A 22489-nucleotide genomic window follows, 5' to 3' on the forward strand; every position below is an offset into this window, starting at 1 on the left:
AGAAATGTTATGCCTGGATTTGCTTACAGTTCAATTTAATTTTATTCGATTGATCCCCAGTCTCTCCCAAATGTTTCCGACATTTCTTGCACTTCTGACTTGTGAAAAACAAACTGAAAAGGGCTTCAAGATGAGCTTCTGACGTGCACAGTGATTGGATCTATTTTGAGAGAACATGTGGTTCTGCTAAATTCAAAAATCAAATGACGTATAGGAAGAGCTTGCGACACATATAAGAAAACTGAGAATCGTTGTTAATGTTTGAGGAAATTTTATGTTTAATGACAGACACTTTTGTCCAAAGCGACATACCAATAAGATGTAAACATGCTGCTAATACTGCAGCTTACAATCAGTCAAAGTACTTGGAGGTACTGGTCAGGTTCTATCAAGATACAGCAGCTAGCACAGTTCAAACACAGAAGCAATTCAATGGTCAAAGGTGACAGTTTAGAAATAGAGTGCAAACCTAGAAGGAAGTGCACAAAGAGAGGGCAGTAGAGTGGAGGAAGGGTAGAACAGGGTAGATCCTAGGGTCGAAGATGCTGTCTGAGCGCGAGGTAGGCCATTCCCCCATTATGAGGTGACACATGGAAAGAGCCTTGATTGTCTCCTCCAAATGCGAAACCATGTTCTTAAATTGGAAAAGAGTCCTCCACTTGAGGTCTTGCTTCATTGTTGTAGGTCTAACGCATTTTTAAGCATAGGAAGCAATTGCAAAGCAGTGCTTAATCTCTTTTCCTTCTTTTCCTCTTCATCAGCAACTCTTCCGACTTTACAAATGCCGGTTGTTTTAGGGATGTTTGCTGATGTTAGTTCCTAATGAGTTAAAACGATCAGCATGAGTTAACCAAAAGTTCCACTCAGTGACTCACCCAGGTCATTCTAAGCACACACACCAGCACAGGTACTGTTGGTTCCTGACAATGGCCCAGAAAAGGTCCTTTCTGCCGGTCCACTAAGGAGAGAAGTGCTTTACACTGGTAAGGTTTCCTTGAAGTTCTGATAGTGGAAACACAACTATTGAATAGGATTTAGTGTCAAGATGCCCTTCTACACCATGTCACACATTTCACATTCATCCATGACTGCACCATGCCACAGGCCCATCGTGGCATGGACTGTGTAAGAATGCAACTATGATAGAAGATCACACCAGCACAAGTCTGATAGGTCTTTAGACCAAATATGAGGCCAGTGTCACCAGTACTGCTTTGAAATCCACATCAGTATTTGTAGACTCGCTATCCTGAATACACTAACACAGTGCTCCAATCATTTACTTGTCACAATGATCATGCTGAAAATTAGCCATTGCTAAAAGCATTTTGATACAAACATGGGACTGCAGTTTTATTGTTTGTCTATCAGCATAGTAAAGAAACTATATTTTAGTCTATGTTCTGGTATCTGTCCCTATTAAATAAACATAATGGATGAGTGAATGGATGGATTAACTACCTTAAACTTGTGCATGATAAAAGCAACAACTGAGTTAATACGAGAGACCCGCTGCACCCTTCATCCATCCTTTAAGACCTTGCTGACCTTCCAGATTCTGGATGAATTTTATTTTATTTTTTTAAAACAGCAAAATTTCTACGAAGTGGCTCCAAACAACAAATGTCAACAAGTCGGCTCTCCTTTACGCATCTTTAACAAAATATCACAATGCCTTCATTTTTCCATCACTTCCTCTAATTTATTTATACAAACTTCATCATTTCTGTACTATTAAAAATAAAACCATTAAATCTCTTGCCAGTGGACCCCACACCAATCCCCCTTTAGGGCTTCTCTTTGATCTGGAAATATAACCTGTGCATTTGCAGGTATTTTTGTGCCTGTATAAATTTCTTTTATGCTATTTAAACCCTGAATTTCTAGCTGTTCAGTTATCAATCCAGTGAAATGTATGTGCTAAAACTTGCATGAGATTTTTCGTTACAGATTTTCTCTACACATAGGCCCACTTCTATCAAAGAACTCCTTGTTTGGGGTGATCTCAGTCCTTTATCTTTACCCTGTATACAGATGAGGTAACATGGGAGGGAAATCCAACCTAAGCTGCTGGTGTCGGTTTATTTGGGGGAAGGGGGTCACCTTCATCAGGTAAACTAATGACCATTAACTAATAAACACATTTGTTTTGTAACAAAGACAGTAAATATGCATGGGTCCTAACTTTTTTATGTACACTACCGCTAACACCAGTTATCATGATTTTCTTCACAATGTCTCAAAGCAGAAAGGGTTTCAGAAGTTACAGCTATCCCTCTCTGACCGTAGCAAGCATTTTTAACAGTTTGCTGTATTCCAACAGAAGGGCAACAGCTAGAGACACTAAATGGATTATCTTGAAGCAGCTCAACAGAAACCCTTTCATCCCATTGCTGGCCATCATCAAATAGAGCCAAGTGCTCCTCCTCAGGGAAACACGGAATTAGTTGCTCAGCACCATTGGTTTCACATCAAGTCAGCTGCCTACTCCCCTGCAGAAGGAAACTTCTAATTGGAACATTGAAAATCTGGAAACTTGTGGTCTTTGTTGGGCTTCTAGTGGAAGGACAGTAGACGTTTTCACAATTTTTAAGCTCATGGATACTTTTCAACTTGTCAAACTCCAGGTAGATGAAAATGCAAAGTCGACATCAGCAGCAGAGAATAACTACTTTCACTTCTCATTGAGTCTTTTTGGTCACTGACAGTCCAGAGTGGCTCTCTCAGGTCATGCATATGGCCAGACATCTGGTGGAGTTCCTTACTAGATCCATTCAGCCATTGTAGAGGATTGGCAGCAAGTGATTGCAATGATACCTCTTCTGTGACCTCTCTTAACCCTTTATCTATGAGACTGGTGGACATCAAGCGCCAGGTGGGATTCAAAAGTCTGGTGGGTAGAATGAGGAATTTAATTCCTGGGGGCTGGTGGACATAAACATCAGGTACTCCAAAAGTTCCAGTGGCGCCTCCATGATAATTATAACAAGTAAGTTGTAATTATTTTAAATGGTGTTGGTAACTGAGGAACAAGGAAAAGATTCAAAGGTTCGAGAGAATGGATTTGCTAGAGGAGTTGGACTTAGTAAGACTAGTTATGAAGCCAACAAGCAGGGTATTAAAACACCTGTTATGTCCATCAGCAAGGTCGATGAAGACGGGTTTGAGAGAGAACTTTCCGGAGAGGACGATAATCAAGAAATTGAAGTTGATTACACACGAAACTATTGGGAGGACGAGGACGATGTCTATCAGGTGTTTGAGGAACTGGACTTTGACTCGTTGCCCGATCATTCAGACACCCGAAGCATTGCCTCAGAGGATTCATTCTACCCGCGAGACGATTCAGTCATTTCCCGCTATGTTCGCACTCCAAGCCCAGAAGCAATCTCCTTCTACAAAGCCTGCTGCAGCAACAATGTCATCATTGTCAAGATTATGATCAGACAAGGACTGACAGAAGAAGAAGTGAAAGAGACGGACCGAAACAGACGAGTAGGTGTCTGAATTTTATTACATGCATTCGTTTCAAACAATTGGGTTTCATGTTTACTCAGTTTAATCTTAATTGAAGCCTAGAGTCTTAATTTATTTGTGTGGATTATACTTGTTATGCCGAGTTAATCCTGAAAACTTAAACAGAGGAAAACCGGGTTTCTCTAGTAGTGCCAGCTTTCATCCATGATGTGTTATCTACATGTCTTTTAGTAGTTAGGTATTCTTAAAGTAAATATCGCTATTTGATGAAAGATTGTCATACTGGTTTGGAAAATGAGCAAAAAATCCCAGTAGCATGTCCATCAAGGTTTGCAGAGAGGCAATCAGAGGAAGCTGCGCTGCCTGGAAACAATCAGACCACTGAAGGTTAATTCTTGAAGTGGGATTTAGAGCAGTTGATTAAGCCTCCAGTGACAGATGGGGAGGGTAACCTGCATGGTGACAATGTAAAGGAGCTTCTCGAGGGCCCAGTCTTTAAAGAGCTCACTAAAGACTCTGACCTCTGCACAGGGTAAGAAATGCTATAGACATATGAAGACTCATTAAAGCAGGATATGGAGCTCAGAAATGGTCACTGTGCTGCTATCATGTCACTGAGCCAGAAAACATTTACATTGAGAGATGTTCATGGACTGACAAATGTGTATGTTTTATGTGCATCCTCTGGCTTTTGTGCCTAATTAACACTGACTGAACAGATGAGCTTACCACTATGAAGCCAGTTACCCCCTGGGGGTCCAGGTTGCAAATTAACGTTTTTGACTCATTAGGGTTTTTTCTTTGTATTTCCAAAAAAGAAATCATTACTTCTGCCTCATGTTATCAGTCTTTTCTGCACAACCTGGACTGTCTGAATTTATTCTTAATTTTTATATTTGGACATTACGTCACTCAAAACATAAAACTCAAGTTGGAAAAAGTTATTATTTTTACTGTGAAACCAACAAACATGTATGATGAATGTTTATTTTTTAATTTGGAATGGCAATCTAGACTGTAATTTAATTTTTAAAAATGAGTAAATATAGCAAATGACCCTTTTTTAATATTAGCAGGAAAATGAAAGACATAGTTTATTTGTTTTTGTATAATTATTTACACAGGTCAAGTTACAATGCTGCTAATACCTTATCAGTATTTGAGCAAATATTTACTGTTTACATAAGAATAGGATTTTATTTTTTATTTATTTGGATTTCTAAGATAACTCAGTTTCTTTGTGCCACTCTATGAAGTAGTTTCTGTCCACTAAGCAGAGGAGCACATCAGGCCTGTCATTTCCAAGTGACATAAAACAATAAAAAAGATCATTTGGACTAAGGGAGGAGTAGCTGGACACCTGTTTTCTCCTGCTCCTGACAAACCTTTAGCCCCTCCCCAGTCTTACAAGCATCACAGAAGGGGCGGGGCTTTGCTTCACTCTGTGGAGACAGAGAAATGACACCGATCCGGTGCAGCATTGCCCATTCCTCTCTCTCCATCTTTGAGCAGCTTCCTCTGTGCCTGCCAGGACCACATCTTCCTCGTTATGACCCGGCTTCTCTTTTTCATTGTCTAAGAGCAAGGATTTGATCCGCCACATTGTCATCAAAACCCTTGCTGTGGCATCAGACTCCAGCTGCGAGTTTCACTCTCCTGTCTGTGAATTGAAGCTGAAACTCAGGGAGGCGGAGTTATGCTGCCACGAAGTCCTAAATCAGAGCTGTTCAAAAGACGTGGATCCATGTCTGTAGACAAGAGGGTTAAAGAGTATCCTTAAATCCAACATAAAAATTTCCATAGATGTTTATGCAAATGTGCTTTTCTTATACTTACATAACCATAGATTTGACATTTCATTGTTGTTGGTGTAATTTCAAAATCTCTACAAGCAGTGCTCAAAGTGGAAATGACTACAATATTGTTAAATTTATGATTGTGCATAAGCAAAAATGATTGTGCATAAGCAAAAATGTTTGTTTCATGACAGCAGAGCTCATCTGTCCAATTACATCTAAACTCTGTTTCTCCAAACTGAGGTCATTCAAAGACACTTACCTGATGGGATAACCAGTTCACTGAACAGTCTTCATTCTAGTATTAATAAAGTGTATTTGGTCTTTGAAACAAGCAGAAAAGCAGCAGCAAAACAAGCCTGGATAGATTTTCTTAAAGCCAAAGATCCCTGACAGTCATTGTTTTGAAAAACCATCCTTTTGAATATTTCCGCTGACACTACCACCCTCATTGGGTGTCCTGTGCAAAAGGTGTTTGGGATTTCAGTCCTGAAAACCTATGGCCTTACATAGAAATCGAGTAAAAGCATTTTTGTTTCTGTTTGTAATTATACCACTGATCCAAGCCCTCACACATGACCTGAGTTCTGCACATAAGTCGATTTAATGCAGTTTTAACAGCACTAAGTGTAGTTGGAGCAAATAGGCAGGCAACAAAAACCTAATCAGCAAGTACTGGCTACCAAACTGTCTGATTAAGTCATTTGTAAAGCGCTAACTTAATTAACCATTCTTTTTTGGATCCTGAACACAACATATTTTTCTTTAATTTCCAATCAAACTATTGGAACCTTGATTGTGTGTGTGTGTGTGTTGCAGTCTGGACTAATTATGGCGTGTTACCATGGTTACGTGGACATGGTTATTGCCCTCTCTCAATGTCCGTATCTGGATGTTAACTGGCAGGACAACGAAGGCAACACGGCTCTAATTACAGCAGCACAAGCAGGTAAACACACCTCACACACTTCAGATTCCTATGACTCTTATTTCTGGAATGGAACTGTTCCCAAAAGTCACTACAAGTACTACTTGTAGAACAACTACTACTACTACAACCAATAATAATAGTAAGAAGAAGAAGAAGAAAAATAATGTCTTAGTGCTAATTTATTATTTCGAAAAGTGAAATTTTCATATTTGAAGAAAACACATCATCAGTCATATGGTGGTGCTGCAGCTCTATCAGGATCCCACATGGTGCCGTGGCCTCTCACTGCCTAATGGTAATACATAGTTTTCTGTGTGCTGTAGGAAATGGCCACTGACTTGCTTTTGATTTTCTGCTCCATTAAAAAGAAGTATTGACATCCCTTCATTATAATGTTTAACGATAAAATCCAGCTCTGACACACCTGAGCTTTTATACCATGTGACCAATGGAATGCCATCTCCCTTCAGCTAACGGGTTAGAAACACAAAAAAAATCCAGATTAGGATTCAGAACCAGATGGAAGCTGTCACCTTCCCTTTCAGCCAGGAATCTAATAAATTCGTATGTCAAGCTGAGATGGCTCGCTCTGCTTCAGGACGGAATTTGAGCTTGTCAGTGTTAAAGAGGAAGTGCTGAATAATAATATTTTAAAAATCATAAAATCCCTTTAACTCATTCACTGCCATTGACGACAAAAGTCGTCATTTTAAATCCCAACTGCTCGCTGCCAATGATGACTAAAGTCCTCATTTGCATTATGAGGCGGGTGTCAGAACGAGCCCCCGCACCATGAGAACAAACATCCCAGCTCTAAAGCTGATCTTCATCTGCATGTCACATGTCACATGTCACGTGATCAGGAAGCAGAAAATCCATGTGTTAGGAGATCATGTTGGGTCGCTGTAAAAAAAAGATAGGCACGAACCAGAAAAGCTTCTGCCGCTCACAATTCGACAACGGATTATGAATAAAGGATAGCGCTAGAAACACGCGGATTCTTCCCTACTCTTTGTTTTGGTAGTTTGGGCGTTTACATCATCATAGTGCGCAAAGTTCTGTGACTCTTCAAAAAACAGTAAAAACACTCAACAAACATTTGCAGCGAGAGGCTTTTCTGATCAGAAAACGGCCGGCAGTTAATGAGTTAAAAAGCAAGTCACCCCCTCCCTGGTGACCAACTCCACTCTCATTTCCTGTTTGAAAAATGTGCCACAAGGAGGCTTTGCCTGGCAGACCGAGAGGACGGAGCAGCTAACAAATACACACACAGGCTCACAGTGGCACTGTGACTAGGGGTGTAATGGTTCAAGGGGGTTATTTGAACCATTTTGGTTCGAGCAGTTCGGTTCGTTCCACTTGCATACCGTTTCGGTTAATTTTTTCTGTTAAATAATGCTTTTTTCACACATTTGCGTGATTTAAGTGCAGCAGATAAAAGTTCCTCGGCGAGTTTCCTCACAGACGCTGTATTGGGTGACGCATGATGGCTGCATGCGCCCGCTCTCCGTTTAAAAAATGTGATCTGCAGATTCTGATCAACATCTTTCAGAGCGGATCAAACCAGTTGACTGTCGCTGCTACTGTGGAGTCTGTGTGTAGATGATAGATAGATAGATAGATAGATAGATAGATAGATAGATAGATAGATAGATAGATAGATAGATAGATAGATAGATAGATAGATAGATAGATAGACAGACAGACAGACAGACAGACAGACAGACAGACAGACAGACAGACAGATAGATAGATATTTTTATTCGGTCAACAACAACAATTTATCAATTTTACATGAAAGTAATCAAGCAACCGAAAAAAGGAATAGGTTGATGCCTAGTGGCTTATAATTAACCTATCCTTAACTCCCACAGAGATAATCAAATCCTTAACCAAGGCTGATAGCTAAGATGCATAACATTTAAATAAAAAGCAATGTTAAATCAAGAAATCAAATCAACACAAGGTTAGACATCAAACTAAGTTTCTATAAGTTTGGAAGAAGCACATTTTTAAAATTTTCTTGAAAAACGACAAAGAATAACACATCTTCAGTTCATCATTAAGTCCATTCCATAACTTCACTCCCAAAACCGACACACATCTATACTTAGCATTAGTTCTCACTTTAGGTATTTCAAACATATAAGACCCCCTCAAATCATATTTTCCATCTCTTAATTTAAACATACTTAAAATACAAATTGGAACATTCTTTTTCACCACTCTATACATAATTTCTAAAGTTTTAAGATATATAATGTCCTTGAATTTTAACATAGCTGATCCTACAAAAAATTGGTTTGTGGACTCCCTATATCCAGCTTTATTTATTATTCTAATAGCTCATGTTTGCAATTTAAAAATTGAATCCAGATATGTTTTGTACGTTTTCCCCCAAATTTCCACACAATAGCTCATATAAGGCAAGCAAAGGGAAGTGTACAGTACATAAAGGCAGCTCTTGTGCGATAAATCTCTTGTTTTGTAAAGAATAGAAATAGACTTAGATAATTTCCGTTTCACATGATCTATGTAAGACTTCCAACAAAGTTTATCATCAATTATTATTCCTAAAAATTTAGTCTCATATGCTCTTTCAATTTCAACTTTATTTAGATTCAATTTTACTTCAATATTACTCTTAATACCTCCAAACAACATAAATTTTGTTTTACTTTCATTCAGTGGTAGTTTATTAAATACAAACCATCTATTTAACTTCATCAATTCTATTTCCACTGTTTTCAGTAATTCCTTTATGTTATCTCCAGAGCAAAATAAGTTTGTATCATCAGCAAACATCACATATTTTAAAATATCACTAGCTGTACAAATATCATTTATATAAAGTAAAAATAGCTTTGGTCCCAACACAGATCCTTGCGGAACTCCACAAGTTACTTTTCTAAGTTTAGATTTCATATTATTAATACTCACATATTGGAACCTTCTTTCCAAGTAACTATTTAACTAAAGTTGTACAACACCTCTTAAACCAAATCTTTCACATTTCTGTAACAGTAAAGAATGATCTATCGTATCGAAGGCTTTGCGTAAATCAGTGAACACACCTATTCCAATCTGTTTTATATCCACAATTGTTGCAATATTTTCAATAAATTCCATCACTGCTAGAGATGTTGAGAGATTTCTTCTGAACCCATACTGATGGTCATTCAATAAATCCTATTTTTCAAGAAAAGAATTTAGTCTGTTTTCAAATAGTTTTTCAAGAATCTTTGAAAATGTAGGCAGCAAAGATACTGGTCTATAATTTGACACAACCTGATTATCTCCATTTTTATATAATGGTATCACTTTGGCAATTTTCATTTTATCTGGAAAAATTACAGTTTGAAATGATTTGTTATAAATATAAGTTAATAGTTGAAGGATACTATGAAGAACTTCTTTAATTAATGACATCAAGGCCGTCACAATCCATGGATTTTTTTACTCTTGAATTTACTCACCACATCTGTAAGATCACTCTCACAGACTCCTCCAAGAAACATTGAGTTACATTTATAAGAAGTACAATTTAAAAATTTGTCATCATGTCTTCCTGGTACAGAAATCTCTTTTGCCAAATTGGGACCTACATTAACAAAGTAATCATTAAATTAGTTGACTATACTCTCAATATTCTTAATCACTACATTACCTTCTTTTACGGTTGGAAAACATACATTATTCTGATTTTATATTATCTTATTAAGTACACTTTAAGTAGCCTTTATATTATTTTTAAATTTTTGAAGCAGCTTTTCATAATAACTTTTCTTTTCATATCGCAAAATAGTTGTTAATCTGTTTCTATATTTCTTATATTTATCTTCATTTTCCTTAGTTCTAGTTGTCAAAAAAATCTTATATAACTTATTTTTCCTTTTACGGGCTCTTTCCAGACCTTTTGTCGACCATGGTTTTTTCTTTTTGAGATTTTCAGAAAACTTTTTTAGTGGACAATGGCTGTCATAGATGGACAAAAATATGTCTAGAAATGCATTATATGCATCATTAGTGTCTTCCTTATAAACCTTTTTCCAGTCATAATTTTCTAATTCTCTTTTAAAAACTGCAATGTGTTCTGGTGTTTTTATTCTACCAATGTAATCAATCTTTTCCTCTCGAATATTAAATTGATTATTCATTTCAAGCACCGAAAAGACAGGCAAGTGATCACTTACATCCATGACTAAAGGGCCATTCCCATCTGTACCGGGTCGGCCCAGGCTGGGTAGCGTAGGTTGTTTACATATCTGGGTGGCCTGGTGTTTTTCCGGGCCAACCAAGGCTCATTCTCAGCCCTCTTCTCGAGGGGGTCTGCTTCAGGCCGACCAGGGCCAACACACCCACTGCTGACAGCAAATTCACACCTTCCATTAGAGCAAGCCTCTGATTGGTGGGTAGAATCAGCCCACATGGGCTTAAGACAAGGATGTGTGGAATCAACCGAGCCAGGCTGGGGCCGACTGGGGCTACCCGGCCCGGGCCGACCCGGTACAGATGGGAATGGCCCATAACAGTCCACTGAGTATTTTACCATCTATCTTATTAAAAAAAATGTTGTCAATCAAAGTGGCACTACCCATCTTTATTCTGCTGGGCTTTAGAATCAACGGATACAACCCAAAACTAAACATTGTGTCAGTAAATTCAGAAGTCTTATTGTGATCATTTGCCTTCAATAGATCAATATTAAAATCACCACAAAATAAAGTCATCTTTTCTTTGTGTTTTTCCAGTATTACAGAAATTTCTCTCATAAACTGATCTATGCAGGTGTACGATAAATACAGCTAACTAATATGTTTTTAGATCTTTCAACTTGAATTTCGATTCCATCAAGTTATCCACCACAGCAGTCATATTGTTAACAATTTTACATTTAAGACACAGTATAACAAATATAGCAACACCTCCTCCTCTTCTATTCCTCCTATTTTGCCAAAACATTTCATAACCCTCTAGTCCATCCTGCAGTTCTCTGTCATCATTCAACCATGTTTCTGAAATTGCCACCGCAGCAAACTTATTTTGAAATTGATCAAGATACTCTTTAATTTTAAAAAAATTACTGTAAAGACTCCAACTGTTAAAGTGAATTAACGAGAAACCTTTTATCTTGGGATCTAACTCTTCCCCACTATAATAATCACGTCATATCAACATTGTGATAAAGGTGGATATCTGGATCAATATTATCTAACTCATGAAATGTTCCACACATTTACATACATAGCTTTTTTTCTCACACTTATCGGATATTGTCCATTTCACAGTCAGCAACAAAAGTACTTCTATTTCTCCACTGAATTCTATTTAATTTGTTTAAATCTTTCAAGATCTGCAACAACAACAACTTTTGCTTGTTCTGGTGACCCATTGAGTCTTACGAATACCTTACAGTTCCTTGTTCGGGTGTCTTGGATGTACCTTTCCTTCTTTAAAAGTCTTGCCTGTCGTGCGATTTCAGCATTTCTCTTTGTAAGATGCTCATTCACGTACACTCCAGTTCCCTTTAATTTCCTTCCCATCTTCAACAGTTCAACTTTATATTTCCTGCTCACAAATCGAAGTATAATAGTTGGCATCTTGTTATGCTTTTGTAAAATAGTATGACATGCTGCTATATTTTTGCTATCCAAGGGAATGTCTTTGTTTTTAAAAAACTGAATAACTTGCTGCTCAAGCAAATCCTTTTCAGCTCTAGGTGCGTCTTCTCCCTCCTTGTCACCTGCTGTACTCCGTGCATATAGGTGTAGTGATTTGTCTTCAGACCAGAAATCACCACATCTTCCATTCTTGTATACTGCTCCAGATCTTCAACTCTTTTTTCCAGCTCTTCAATCCTCTTATCTTTTTCCTTAATCACAGTCTTAAGTTGCCGTACTTCTTCAATTAAGTCCATTAGTCCTGTTTGCTGCTTTGCCACCTTACTCAGTTCTTTCGACATGAAGTTAAGGGACTTCTTAATTTCTTCAATATCTTCTGATAGCCTCTTAGTCGCCATGTTTCTTGATCATCTGTTTAAATTCTTAGAAGATAAAAAGAATTCCAGGTTCGAGGTAATCCAGTAGGCTCAGTGTTACTTGTAGAGCACATGTGATGAAGAAAAAAAGGACTCAAAGCTTCAAAATTTTAGGTAATACTCCCAAAAAAGAAGCAAGACTTCTTTCAGAATGTAAGAGACTTGATCAATCTCTTGGATGTTAAGTTCTTTCAATGATATTTGTTGGATTGGTAGGAGGAAAATTCATGAGACTCTCCCGTCAGCCATCTTGTTTCCTGTCAATTATATCATTTGCCAACTCTAGCGACTCTGAACAGAGCATCGTGCTGCCTCTCCCTCCCTTCTCTCACAGTGTGCAGGCACGCAGCGGCAAACATGTAAACAAACATGTCTGCTTAACTTTTCCTCTGTGACAACTGATGTAAACTTCTCATCGTACAATGAAAAATACGTCGCGGAGGACGCTTGTTATTTAATACAAGTTTTAAAGAACAAACTCTGGGCGGTGTGAGGTGAGTTTTTAAGAAAGAAAAACACGTCAAACACAACACTGTACTCTGTATGAGAGTGAGCTGTGCAAATCATAGACATGAATTTGTAGATGCCCCATTGGGTGCTGAAGAGTGTAACAGCGTCGCCGCCGCCATGTTGGATGGGTCTCCTCACTTTCCAAAGTCAATGCAGAGTGAGCAACTATGCCCCTTTCTGTGCAGCCTACGGTTACAACAACCAGCATACTATTGAAAACAGATCACGTGGGATTACTGGTGACTTTTCTAGACTACCTGATAGGATTTTGTATTTAATATTTATTTTTATTTAATTATATTTAATTTATCATGCCGTACCTTTTGTTTGATTTTGTGAAAAAGCTTGATAAAACGTGTTTCTTAGTTGGGTAAGCACCTTCCTCAGTAGAAATGAATGCACCGGGGGCTAATCTATGTAAAATGACGATCTACCATTATGGCATCTCCAGTAGACAGTGCCAGTCGATGGGGCATCTATGTATATATGTCTGTGGCGCAAATACCCTGTGAAATTATTAAATACATAATGCTAGATTAGCAGCCTGTGATGACACCTGGTTCTGCTCACTATAGGAGCTGCTTCAGTTATTAAATAAATAAATATAATAATAATATACCTCCTTGAACCATCACCTTATCGTGGTGGAGGAGTTTGAGTGCCCTATGATCCTAGGAGCTATGTTGTCTGGGGCACTTTGTGCCCCTGGTAGGGTCTCCCATGGCAAATTGGTCTTAGGTGAAGGGTGAGACAAAGAACGGTTCAGAGGATCTTTCGTGGATGTACAATCAAAGAGTCTGAGTACCTGGCCCGGAGGGTTACCAGGGTCCCACCCTGGAGCCAGGCCTGGGTTGGGGCCCGTGAGCGAGCGCCTGGTGGCCAGGCTTGCGCCCATGGGGCCCGGCCGGGCCCAGCCCGAACCGGATACATGGGCTCATCCAACTGTGGACCCACCACCCGCAGAAGGAACGTGAAGGGTCCGGTGCAGTGTGGATCGGGTGGCAGACCGAGGCGGGAGCCTTGGCGGTCTGATCCCCAGACAACGAAACTGGTTTTTGGGACATGGAACGTCACCTCGCTGGCGGGGAAGGAGCAGGAGCTTGTGGCAGAGGTTGAGCGTTACCGGCTAGATATAGTCGGACTCATCTCAACACATAGCATTGGCTCTGGAACCCACGTCCTTGAGAGGGATTGGACACTCTCCTTTGCTGGAGTTGCTCCGGGTGAGAGGCGGAAGGCTGGGGTTGGCTTTTGTTAGCCCCAAGACTCTCTGCCTGTGTATTGGGGTTTACCCCGGGGGACGAGAGGGTAGCTTCCCTGTGCCTTCGGGTCAGGGAACGGGTCCTGACTGTTGTTTGCGCTTATGGGCCAAATATCAGTTCAGAGTACCCACCCTTTTTGGAGTCCCTGGGACGAGTGCTAGAAAGTGCTCCATCGGGGGACTCCATTGTCCTGCTGGGGGACTTCAATGCTCACGTGGGCAAAGACAGCATGACCTGGAGGGGTGTGATTGGGAGGAACGGCCCGCCTGATCTGAACTCGAGTGGTGTTTCATTATTGGACTTCTGTGCAAGCCGCAGTTTGGCCATAACGAACACCATGTTCGAACATAAGGATGTCCATTGGTACACTTGGTACCAGGGCAGCCTAGGTTGCAGGTTGATGATAGACTTTGTAGTCGTATCATCTGACCTGCAGCCGTATGGTTTGGACACCAGAGTGAAGAGAAGAGCCGAGCCGTCAACTGATCACCACCTGGTGGTGAGTTGGATCACATGGCAGGGGAAGATGCTGCGTAGACCTGGCAGAACCAAATGCATAGTGAAGGTCTGCTGGGAACGCCTGACAAAAGAACCTCTCAAGACGGTCTTCAACTCCCACCTCCGGCAGAGCTTTGACCGTGTCCCGAGAGCAGTGGAGGACGTTGACTCCGAGTGGGCCTTGTTACACACTGTGATTGTTGAGGCGGCTGTTGCTAGCTGTGGTTGCAAGGTGGCCGGTGCCAGTCGGGGTGGCAACCCCCGTACTCGCTGGTGGACACCAGAGGTTCGGGGAGCTGTCAGGCTGAAGAAGGAAGCCTATAGGGTGTGGCTGGTCTTTGGGTCTCCGGAGGCAGCAGACAGGTACCGGATAGCCAAGCGGGGTGCAGCAGTGGCAGTTGCCAAGGCAAAATCTTGGGCGTGGGAGGAGTTTGGTGAGGCCATCGAGAAAGACTATTGATCAGCTCCAAAGAGGTTCTGGCAAACTGTCCAGCACCTCAGGAGAGGAAGGCAGCAACTCGCTCACACTGTTTACAGTGGGGATAGGGAACTGCTGACGTCAACTGGGGCTATAGTCAGACGGTGGAAGGAATACTTTAAGGAGCTCCTCAATCCCACCTACGCGCATTCCGAGGAGAAACCAGAGCCGGGAGACCTGGGGATGGACTGTCCAATCTCGGATCCAGAAGTTGCTGAGGTAGTCAAATATCTACACAGCGGCTGAGCCCCGGGGGCTGATAAGATTCGTCCTGGGTATCTCAAGGCTATGGATGTTGTAGGGCTGTCATGGTTGATATGTCTCTGCAACATTTCGTGGTCATCGGGGGCAGTTCCTGTGGAGTGGCAGACTGGGGTGGTGGTCCCCATCTTTATGAAGGGTGACCTGAGGGTGTGTTCCAACTATAGGGGGATCACACTCCTCAGCCTCCCTGGAAAGGTCTCCTCCAAGGTACTGGAGAGGAGGGTCCGATCGATAGTTGAATCTCAGATTGAGGAGGAATAATGTGGTTTTTGTCCTGGCCGTAGAACTGTGGACCAGCTCTATACCCTTGCAAGGGTGATGGTGGGGGCATGGGAGTTTGCCCAACCAATTCACATGTGTTTTGTGGATTTGGAGAAGGCTTATGAACGTGTCCCCAGGGGCACCCTGTGGGGGACGCTCCAGGAGTATGGGGTGGGTGACTTTCTGTTAAGGGCCATTCAGTCCGCTTACCACAGGAGCGTGAGTTTGGCCCACATAGCCGGTAGTAAGTCGGACCTGTTCCCGGTGAGGGTTGGACTCCGCCAGGGCTGCCCTTTGTCACCGGTTCTGTTCATTACCTTTATGAACAGAATTTCTAGGCGCAGCTGTGGTGTGGAGTGTGTCGAGTTTGGTGGCAGGAGAATCTCGTCTCTGCTTTTTGCGGATGATGTGGTCCTCCTAGCTTCATCCAGCTCTGACCTTCAGCCCTTGCTGGGTAGGTTCGCGGCCGAGTGTGAAGCGGCTGGGATGAGGATTAGCACCTCCAAATCTGAGACTATGATTCTCGACCAGAAAAGGGTGGCTTGCTAACTCCGGGTCGGGAGAGAGGTCCTACCTCAAGTGGAGAAGTTTAAGTATCCTGGGGTCTTGTTCACGAGTGAGGGTAGGAGGGATCGGGAGATCGACAGGCGGATTAGTTCAGCATCTGCAGTGATGCGGATGTTGTGCCGATTTGTCGTGGTGAAGAGGGAGCTGAGCCAGAAAGCCAGGCTCTCGATTTACCGGTCGATTTACATCCCAATCCTCACCTATGGTCATGAGCTTTGGGTAATGACTGAAAGAACGAGATTGCGGATACAAGTGGCCGAAATGAGTTTCCTCTGTAGGGTGGTCGGGCTCAGCCTTAGAGATAGGGTGAGGAGCTCGGACATTCGGGAGGGACTCGGAGTAGAACCGCTGCTCCTCCGGATCGAAAGGAGTCAGTTGAGGTGGTTTGGGCATCTGGTCAGGATGCCTCCTGGTCACCTCCCTGGGGAGGTGTTTCAGGTATGTCCTGCCGGCAGGAGGCCCCCGGGTTGACCCAGGACACGTTGGAGAGGTTACATCTCCAATCTGGTCCGGGAACGCCTTGGGGTCCTGCCGGAGGAGCTGGTGGAGGTGGCCGGGGAGAGGACGGTCTGGAGCTCCCTAGTTGGGATGCTGCCCCCGCGACCCGGACCCGGATAAGCGGAGGAAGACGACGACGAATAATATACCGAAAATTAATCAAACTGAGCCTTTCAAAACACTGAACCGAACTGAATACGAGTTTAGCGTACTGTTACACCCCTAAGTGTGACATCATTTGGTACCAGCAAACTTCATAGTGTACCTCTTAGCCAATAGCGATGATAGATTTAAATTCAAATGTAGTGCAGAGTTTTTACCTGAAGAGGGTGCAACACTGACAGTTTAATGCAGAATATTTCAATTTTAACTAAGCCGCACTAAAGAGCCAAATTATTGACTACACGTGTCTACAGCAAAATTAGACACTCATTTATAGTTTATCAGAAAAAAAAGTTGATTCGAGGGTGACTTGCTCTTTAAAGTTTACTTGAAGCATATAGGTAACATTATGTTGTTTTTGGTTATTGATAGCCCACCTATGCTTTGACAGAAGAGAGGAAGAGCTTCAGCGAGTTTATTTATTTATGCCTCATAATTCCCTTATTTCCTAACACAGTCAAAAATAAGTGATACTGGAGAAAACAGCAGTGTAATTATGGGTATGTTCACACTAACCTTATGTGTCTATATTAAAATTATATCTGATTCTTTATGATGAGTCTAAAAAAAACTCAAATACGATAATGAACAATAACAATAGACAAAAATAAGGATCCATTTATTGCTTGGTCATTATTCTGTAATCTTGATTACACAACTGCACGCTGATGTGTAGCATCCAGGATGCATCGCATCTTCTTCTGTGCATGTAGGTCACTAAAGGGCCACTGTTTAATAAAATACATCAATCATGCAAAAATAAGTATCAATATTAGTATGTTCCCAAGTAATAGTAAGTGGTACATATATGTTTTTCTGTACATTATTTATTTAATATTCTGACATTTAATCGGGTCTTTTCTAGGGTAGGGTTAAGGTAGGTTAGGGTGAGTACATCTGACAACAACAAAATAAATCTAATTTTGTTTTCTGACGTCCCAAAGTTGTTGTTCTCTAAACATTCTGGAGGCACACAAACAGCACAAATCAATTGTCTGACAGAAAAGGGCATCGAGGAAAGCGTGTGAACCACTTTTTAAGCATTCCCCAGGCTGTTTCACTCTTGATCTTTCTAAACAAAATGTATCAACCTTTCTGCATTTCTTTAAAGGCAACTATGCCAAAATGTCTGATCAACAGCTGAATGTCAGCTGAAAATGCAACAAAACCACAATCAGCAGAGCTACAACACAATGCCGGACCAGGAAACAAATCAAACTGTTGAAATGGATTTGTCAAAGTCTATAATTCAGAGCAGATTAAAACCTGTGGCTGGGTTTTAAAAGAGCCGGTTGTAAATAAACATCGGCAAACCTCGATCAATTAGAGCAAAATTGTAAAAAGAGTGAAAGAAAATGCCTCTGACTGTGTAACGGACAGATAAGGTCACTCGAATGTGGATTATTAGTCTTTTAATCTATTTTCATACGTTTGGGGGATGAATGCTAACATTATGAGAGCATTTCTATTGTTTCTTAGAACATGAAGTTTTGCCTGAGCTTACCTGGAGAAATCTCATATATCATCTTCCTGTCTTTCAATCTGTAGGTCATGTATTTATTTCCAACTATCTGCTGAATTACTTCCCGGGTTTGGACATCGAGAGGAGGAACTGTCATGGTTTTACGGCTCTGATGAAGGCTGCCATGCAGGGAAGGTTTGACTGCGTGAGAGTCATCATGCTGGCAGGTGTGTACGTGTTACCACATTAGAGTCAAAACTTGTTTACATCAGGAAGCATCAGATGGGGTCTTACAGGAGAGACAGATCCCTGGGAGCATTAGTGGAGGCAACACAAACACACATCTAAATAATGTGTTTCTGTGTAAAAGTTGTATTGTAGATAGATTCTTGGATGGCCTCAATGTCGAGAAACAGATTTCCCGTCATTTTAGCCAAAATACTAAGATGTTCTTGTCAGAGTTGACTCCTGGATGCTATTTAGGCTTATACATAATGTTAGGTTATGCATATAACCACTGTTCCCTGAAGGAGAACGAAGGTACTTTGGGACATCACGCCCTTGTGTGGCCCGACTGAAGACCCACCTAATCACGCCTATAATGGCAAATGAGTGGCCTCCACCTATAAACACCCAGCGTCACCGTCATTCCTCAGTTTGATAGCTGCTCTTTACCAAGCTAGGCTGCGAAGGGGGCACCCCTGCGTTGTACCTAGTTCCTCTACTTCAGGGAAAAGTGGTTATATGCTAAACATAATGTTGCCTGCAAAGGTGCATATTGAAAAGCCCCATGAGCAGCTATCAAACCTGGGTCAAGAATGCAATCTAAGATGGCAACTCAGACCAAGCAGAAAGAACCGCATGAGCCACCAAAGGGGTCGTAACATCCAAACAGTAAAACCTCTCGAATGTATGGGTTGTAGTCCAGCTAGCAGCCGAGCAAATGTCACCAACTGAAACGCCTTTAAACAGTGCCTATAAAGCAGCCACGCCTCTAGTAGAGTTCACCCTGACCACTTGGGGCAGCTAGGAACCAGTAACACTGTAACACAGAGCAATTACCTGTACAATGCAATGAGAAAGTCTTCTGCCTCGACAAAGCTTTACCCTTGGAGGGTTTGGCGATTTACACAAACAGTTGGTCTGCTGGTCAGAAAGTCCGAGTGCAGTCCACATAAGCCTGCACAACACGAACCGGGCACAGACAATGCAACCTCCTCTGCTCTTCAAAGGCACAAGCAGGACGATTGAAGGCCGAAAGCTCTATGGTCATAGAACGTCCATGGGATGACCTTGGGCAAATATGCAGCATTCAGATGCAGGGTGACCGGAGTTCCATCTGCTGAAAATTGCAGGCAGGAAGCGTGAACCAAAAGAGCATGAAGATCCCCTGGCCAGTGCCAGGGCTAAGAGCAGGGCCGCCTTATAAGACAGGGGGTGTTTCTCAGTGTCAAGGTGCCTGGTCTTGCAAGGCAGTGTCTTGTGAGGCCAGCTGCGTTGCTTGCAAGGTCACTGTCCGTCCTTGGTCAAAGAAAACGGTTAAATGGAACAGATTTGCATCACGTGACTGCAGCTTCCACAGCGGTCACGTAACGTCTCGTGACACGGGAGATAACGTTAGATTTTATACATATTAGTTTCAATATGAATATATAGCGAGGCTTTTACTTTTTAAATTGTGTCTATATTTGTTAAAATAAATACGTAAGTGAATTACTACCTGCTAGCCACCGATGCTGCAACTACTAAGCAACTAACCAACCACAGATAACTTCTTTGGATCTAGAAAAAACATTTTTAATTAGTTGACTTACTTTTAAACTTGAAATTTGCCCCCGAAGTAGCTGCCGACTTCTGATCTGCCGTCCTTTAGAAAATACTGCGGTGTATTCTGGGTAATTTTTTCTCCAAGGCTGGGCAACAAGACACCTCCCGTGTATCCTTGCTCAGCTAGCTAAATGGCTAACAAACGGAGAACACACGCCTCGCTAGAACATGAACATTGGAACACGTCTTGGCGGCTCCTGATGACGTATCCCATAGGCAACCGGGGCAGGGCCAATACATCATGGCGAGGTTTCTTTGGCATTGAGAAACACCCAGAAACTTCATGTCAACCGACTCCGTAGGCTCAAATGGAGGACCACACAGGGCCTCCAGCACCAAAGTGAGGACCCAAGAAGGGACAGGAGATCTAATATGAGGCTGCAGTATACGAACTCCCTTCAGGAACCATACAGTTAAAGGGTGAGCGCCAGGAGAAACCCCATTAATACTGTAGATTCTTGGCAAGCAGAAGTGGCTGAAAAGTTTCAGGGCCAGAAACACAGCTGATAGTTAGTGCATGCTCTGACACCCTCCCATTCCCGGGCAGACAGGACGTGCTTCGTGGAGGTCCTTCACATGGCGAGAGAACCCTCAGCTCTTAGGACAGGGATGTGAAGCAGGCATTCGCTTAGCAGGTTCCAACAGTGCTCATGGCGAGACAGAGCGGAGTGGTAGAAGCGAAAGAGATGAGGACGAATGCAGGAAGCTGAAAGAGCTACAAAAATATAGCACTCGGTGGGCGACTGCCAGCCAGAAGGCAGCAGAATCAACTCCAGCGTGCAGTTAAGCTGGTTATTTCAATAGCAACTTTACCAATAGACGTGTTCTCATTGACGTGAAGAGCGCAAGAACTGAGGAATGACGGTGACGCTGGGTGTTTATAGGTGGAGGGCGGGGCCACCACAGAGCGTCACTCTCATTTGCCTTTAAAGGCGGGATTAATGTGTCTTCAGCCAGGCCACACGAGGGCGTGATAAACCCAAAGTGTCTTTGTTGTACCTCGTTCCTCTCCTTCAGGGAACAGTGGTTATATGCTTAACCTTACATTATTTATAAGCCTAAAAGAGCAAGGGAACCAAGTTTCAGTTCATTTTATTTCTTTTTTAAATGAATTATGGTGAGATTCATTTTTTTCAGATATAAATGATGAATTTTGACCCTTTTCAGCCATGGTGTTCCTCAGAAGTAACCAGTTATTTTTCCTCCTGGTCGTCGCCTTCCTTTCAAATGAGACCATTAAAGTGTGATGTCATGTTTCCAGGAGGTGACATTCAAGCGCAGGACTACGGTCGCCGTATGACGCCCAGGGAGTGGGCTCTCTTCACCGGCCGATATGAGACAGCCACTCTGATACATCGGCTGATGTTGAGGCCTTGTGCTGAGCAGTTCTGCGACTCTTTCCCTCTGGAGTGGCCCTTGTTAGAGGTTGGGAAAGCTTTTGGCTTCAGTTATTTAAATGAAATGAAACACTTCATTAGTGCTTAAAACTTCTAAATCGTGTTCTTCTGCAGGAGCTGGTGTCCCAGGCCCAAAAGCCAAAGACTTTCTGGAGACGCCTAATTAAACTGCTCTCTTGTTGTCATTATGGGTTTTATTTTAACAACAAGGTAAACCCTTTGACTGATGGAGTCCTGGGCCACATGGTGCAAATAACTACAGGCATCTCCAGTCCGTTTATTGCCCCAGCCTGTAGGACGGTGTGCCCAGGCAGCCCGCCGTGCATCGGCAAGCGCCGTCCCGCTGTGCAGGAGATTCTGAGGAGGCAGCGAGTGGCAGAGCTGAGGCGTCTTGGTCCCGACAGGCTGAACAACTACAAAAGATTTTTCCAGAACTCGAGAGTCCTTCTCATTCCCAAAGCAAAGGATCGAAGGGCGAGCCTGCAGCCTCAGCTACTTACTGATGTGGCCAGGGCGTCTACGGGTGCCCTGAGAAGAGCCAGCCTCCTGCCACTTCATATGCTGAGGCGAAGTAGCGTGCGGCCCGGTATTGTGGTGCCAAAGGTCACCCTCTGCAAGGCTCCACCTCCAAGCTTCATACCTGAAAACCTGAAAAGAAACAGTGACAAGAATCAACTCCAGATCCCCAAGTGGGACTACAAGATGAAAAGAATAGAACGGAAGCAGGAGGCGGAGAGGCAAAGAATGTTTTTTGTGACAAGATTGAGGTGAAAAACAGAGAGAAGTCACAGCACCACCTCTGTGCATCTTCCTGTTAGAAACTCTAAATGTTTTGTGACAGAGCTGTCACAGAGACGCAGCCTTAGAAAACCTGAAATGTTAAAGTCAACTAAAAATATGCCTTTTTTGTTGACTTTTGTAATGTTTTGGAAGTGGTTACTTTGAATAAACTCAATAAAATGTAAAGGTATTCAACAAGATGTAATATTCCATAAAAATATGGATTATCAATATTATTGAACCTTTAGGCGATAAACAGCATGTGTTTTAAATTGGAAAGTA

The 22489-nt window shown here is 42.2% G+C and overlaps 1 protein-coding gene across 1 annotated transcript; it reads left to right on the top strand.

Moving 5' to 3' along the window:
* The first annotated feature begins 2786 nt into the window (after positions 1-2786).
* On the top strand, positions 2787-22329 carry ankrd33bb (ankyrin repeat domain 33Bb). The gene is made up of 5 exons (XM_015957311.3): positions 2787-3495; positions 6093-6222; positions 18290-18430; positions 21292-21455; positions 21542-22329. The coding sequence occupies exons 1-5, from the start codon at positions 3010-3012 to the stop codon at positions 22196-22198; spliced, it is 1578 nt and encodes a 525-aa protein (XP_015812797.1). The 5' UTR covers positions 2787-3009; the 3' UTR covers positions 22199-22329.
* The last annotated feature ends 160 nt before the right edge of the window (positions 22330-22489 follow it).

The sequence above is a fragment of the Nothobranchius furzeri genome, chromosome 11, assembly GCF_043380555.1.
Source record: "Nothobranchius furzeri strain GRZ-AD chromosome 11, NfurGRZ-RIMD1, whole genome shotgun sequence".
NCBI lineage: Eukaryota > Metazoa > Chordata > Actinopteri > Cyprinodontiformes > Nothobranchiidae > Nothobranchius > Nothobranchius furzeri.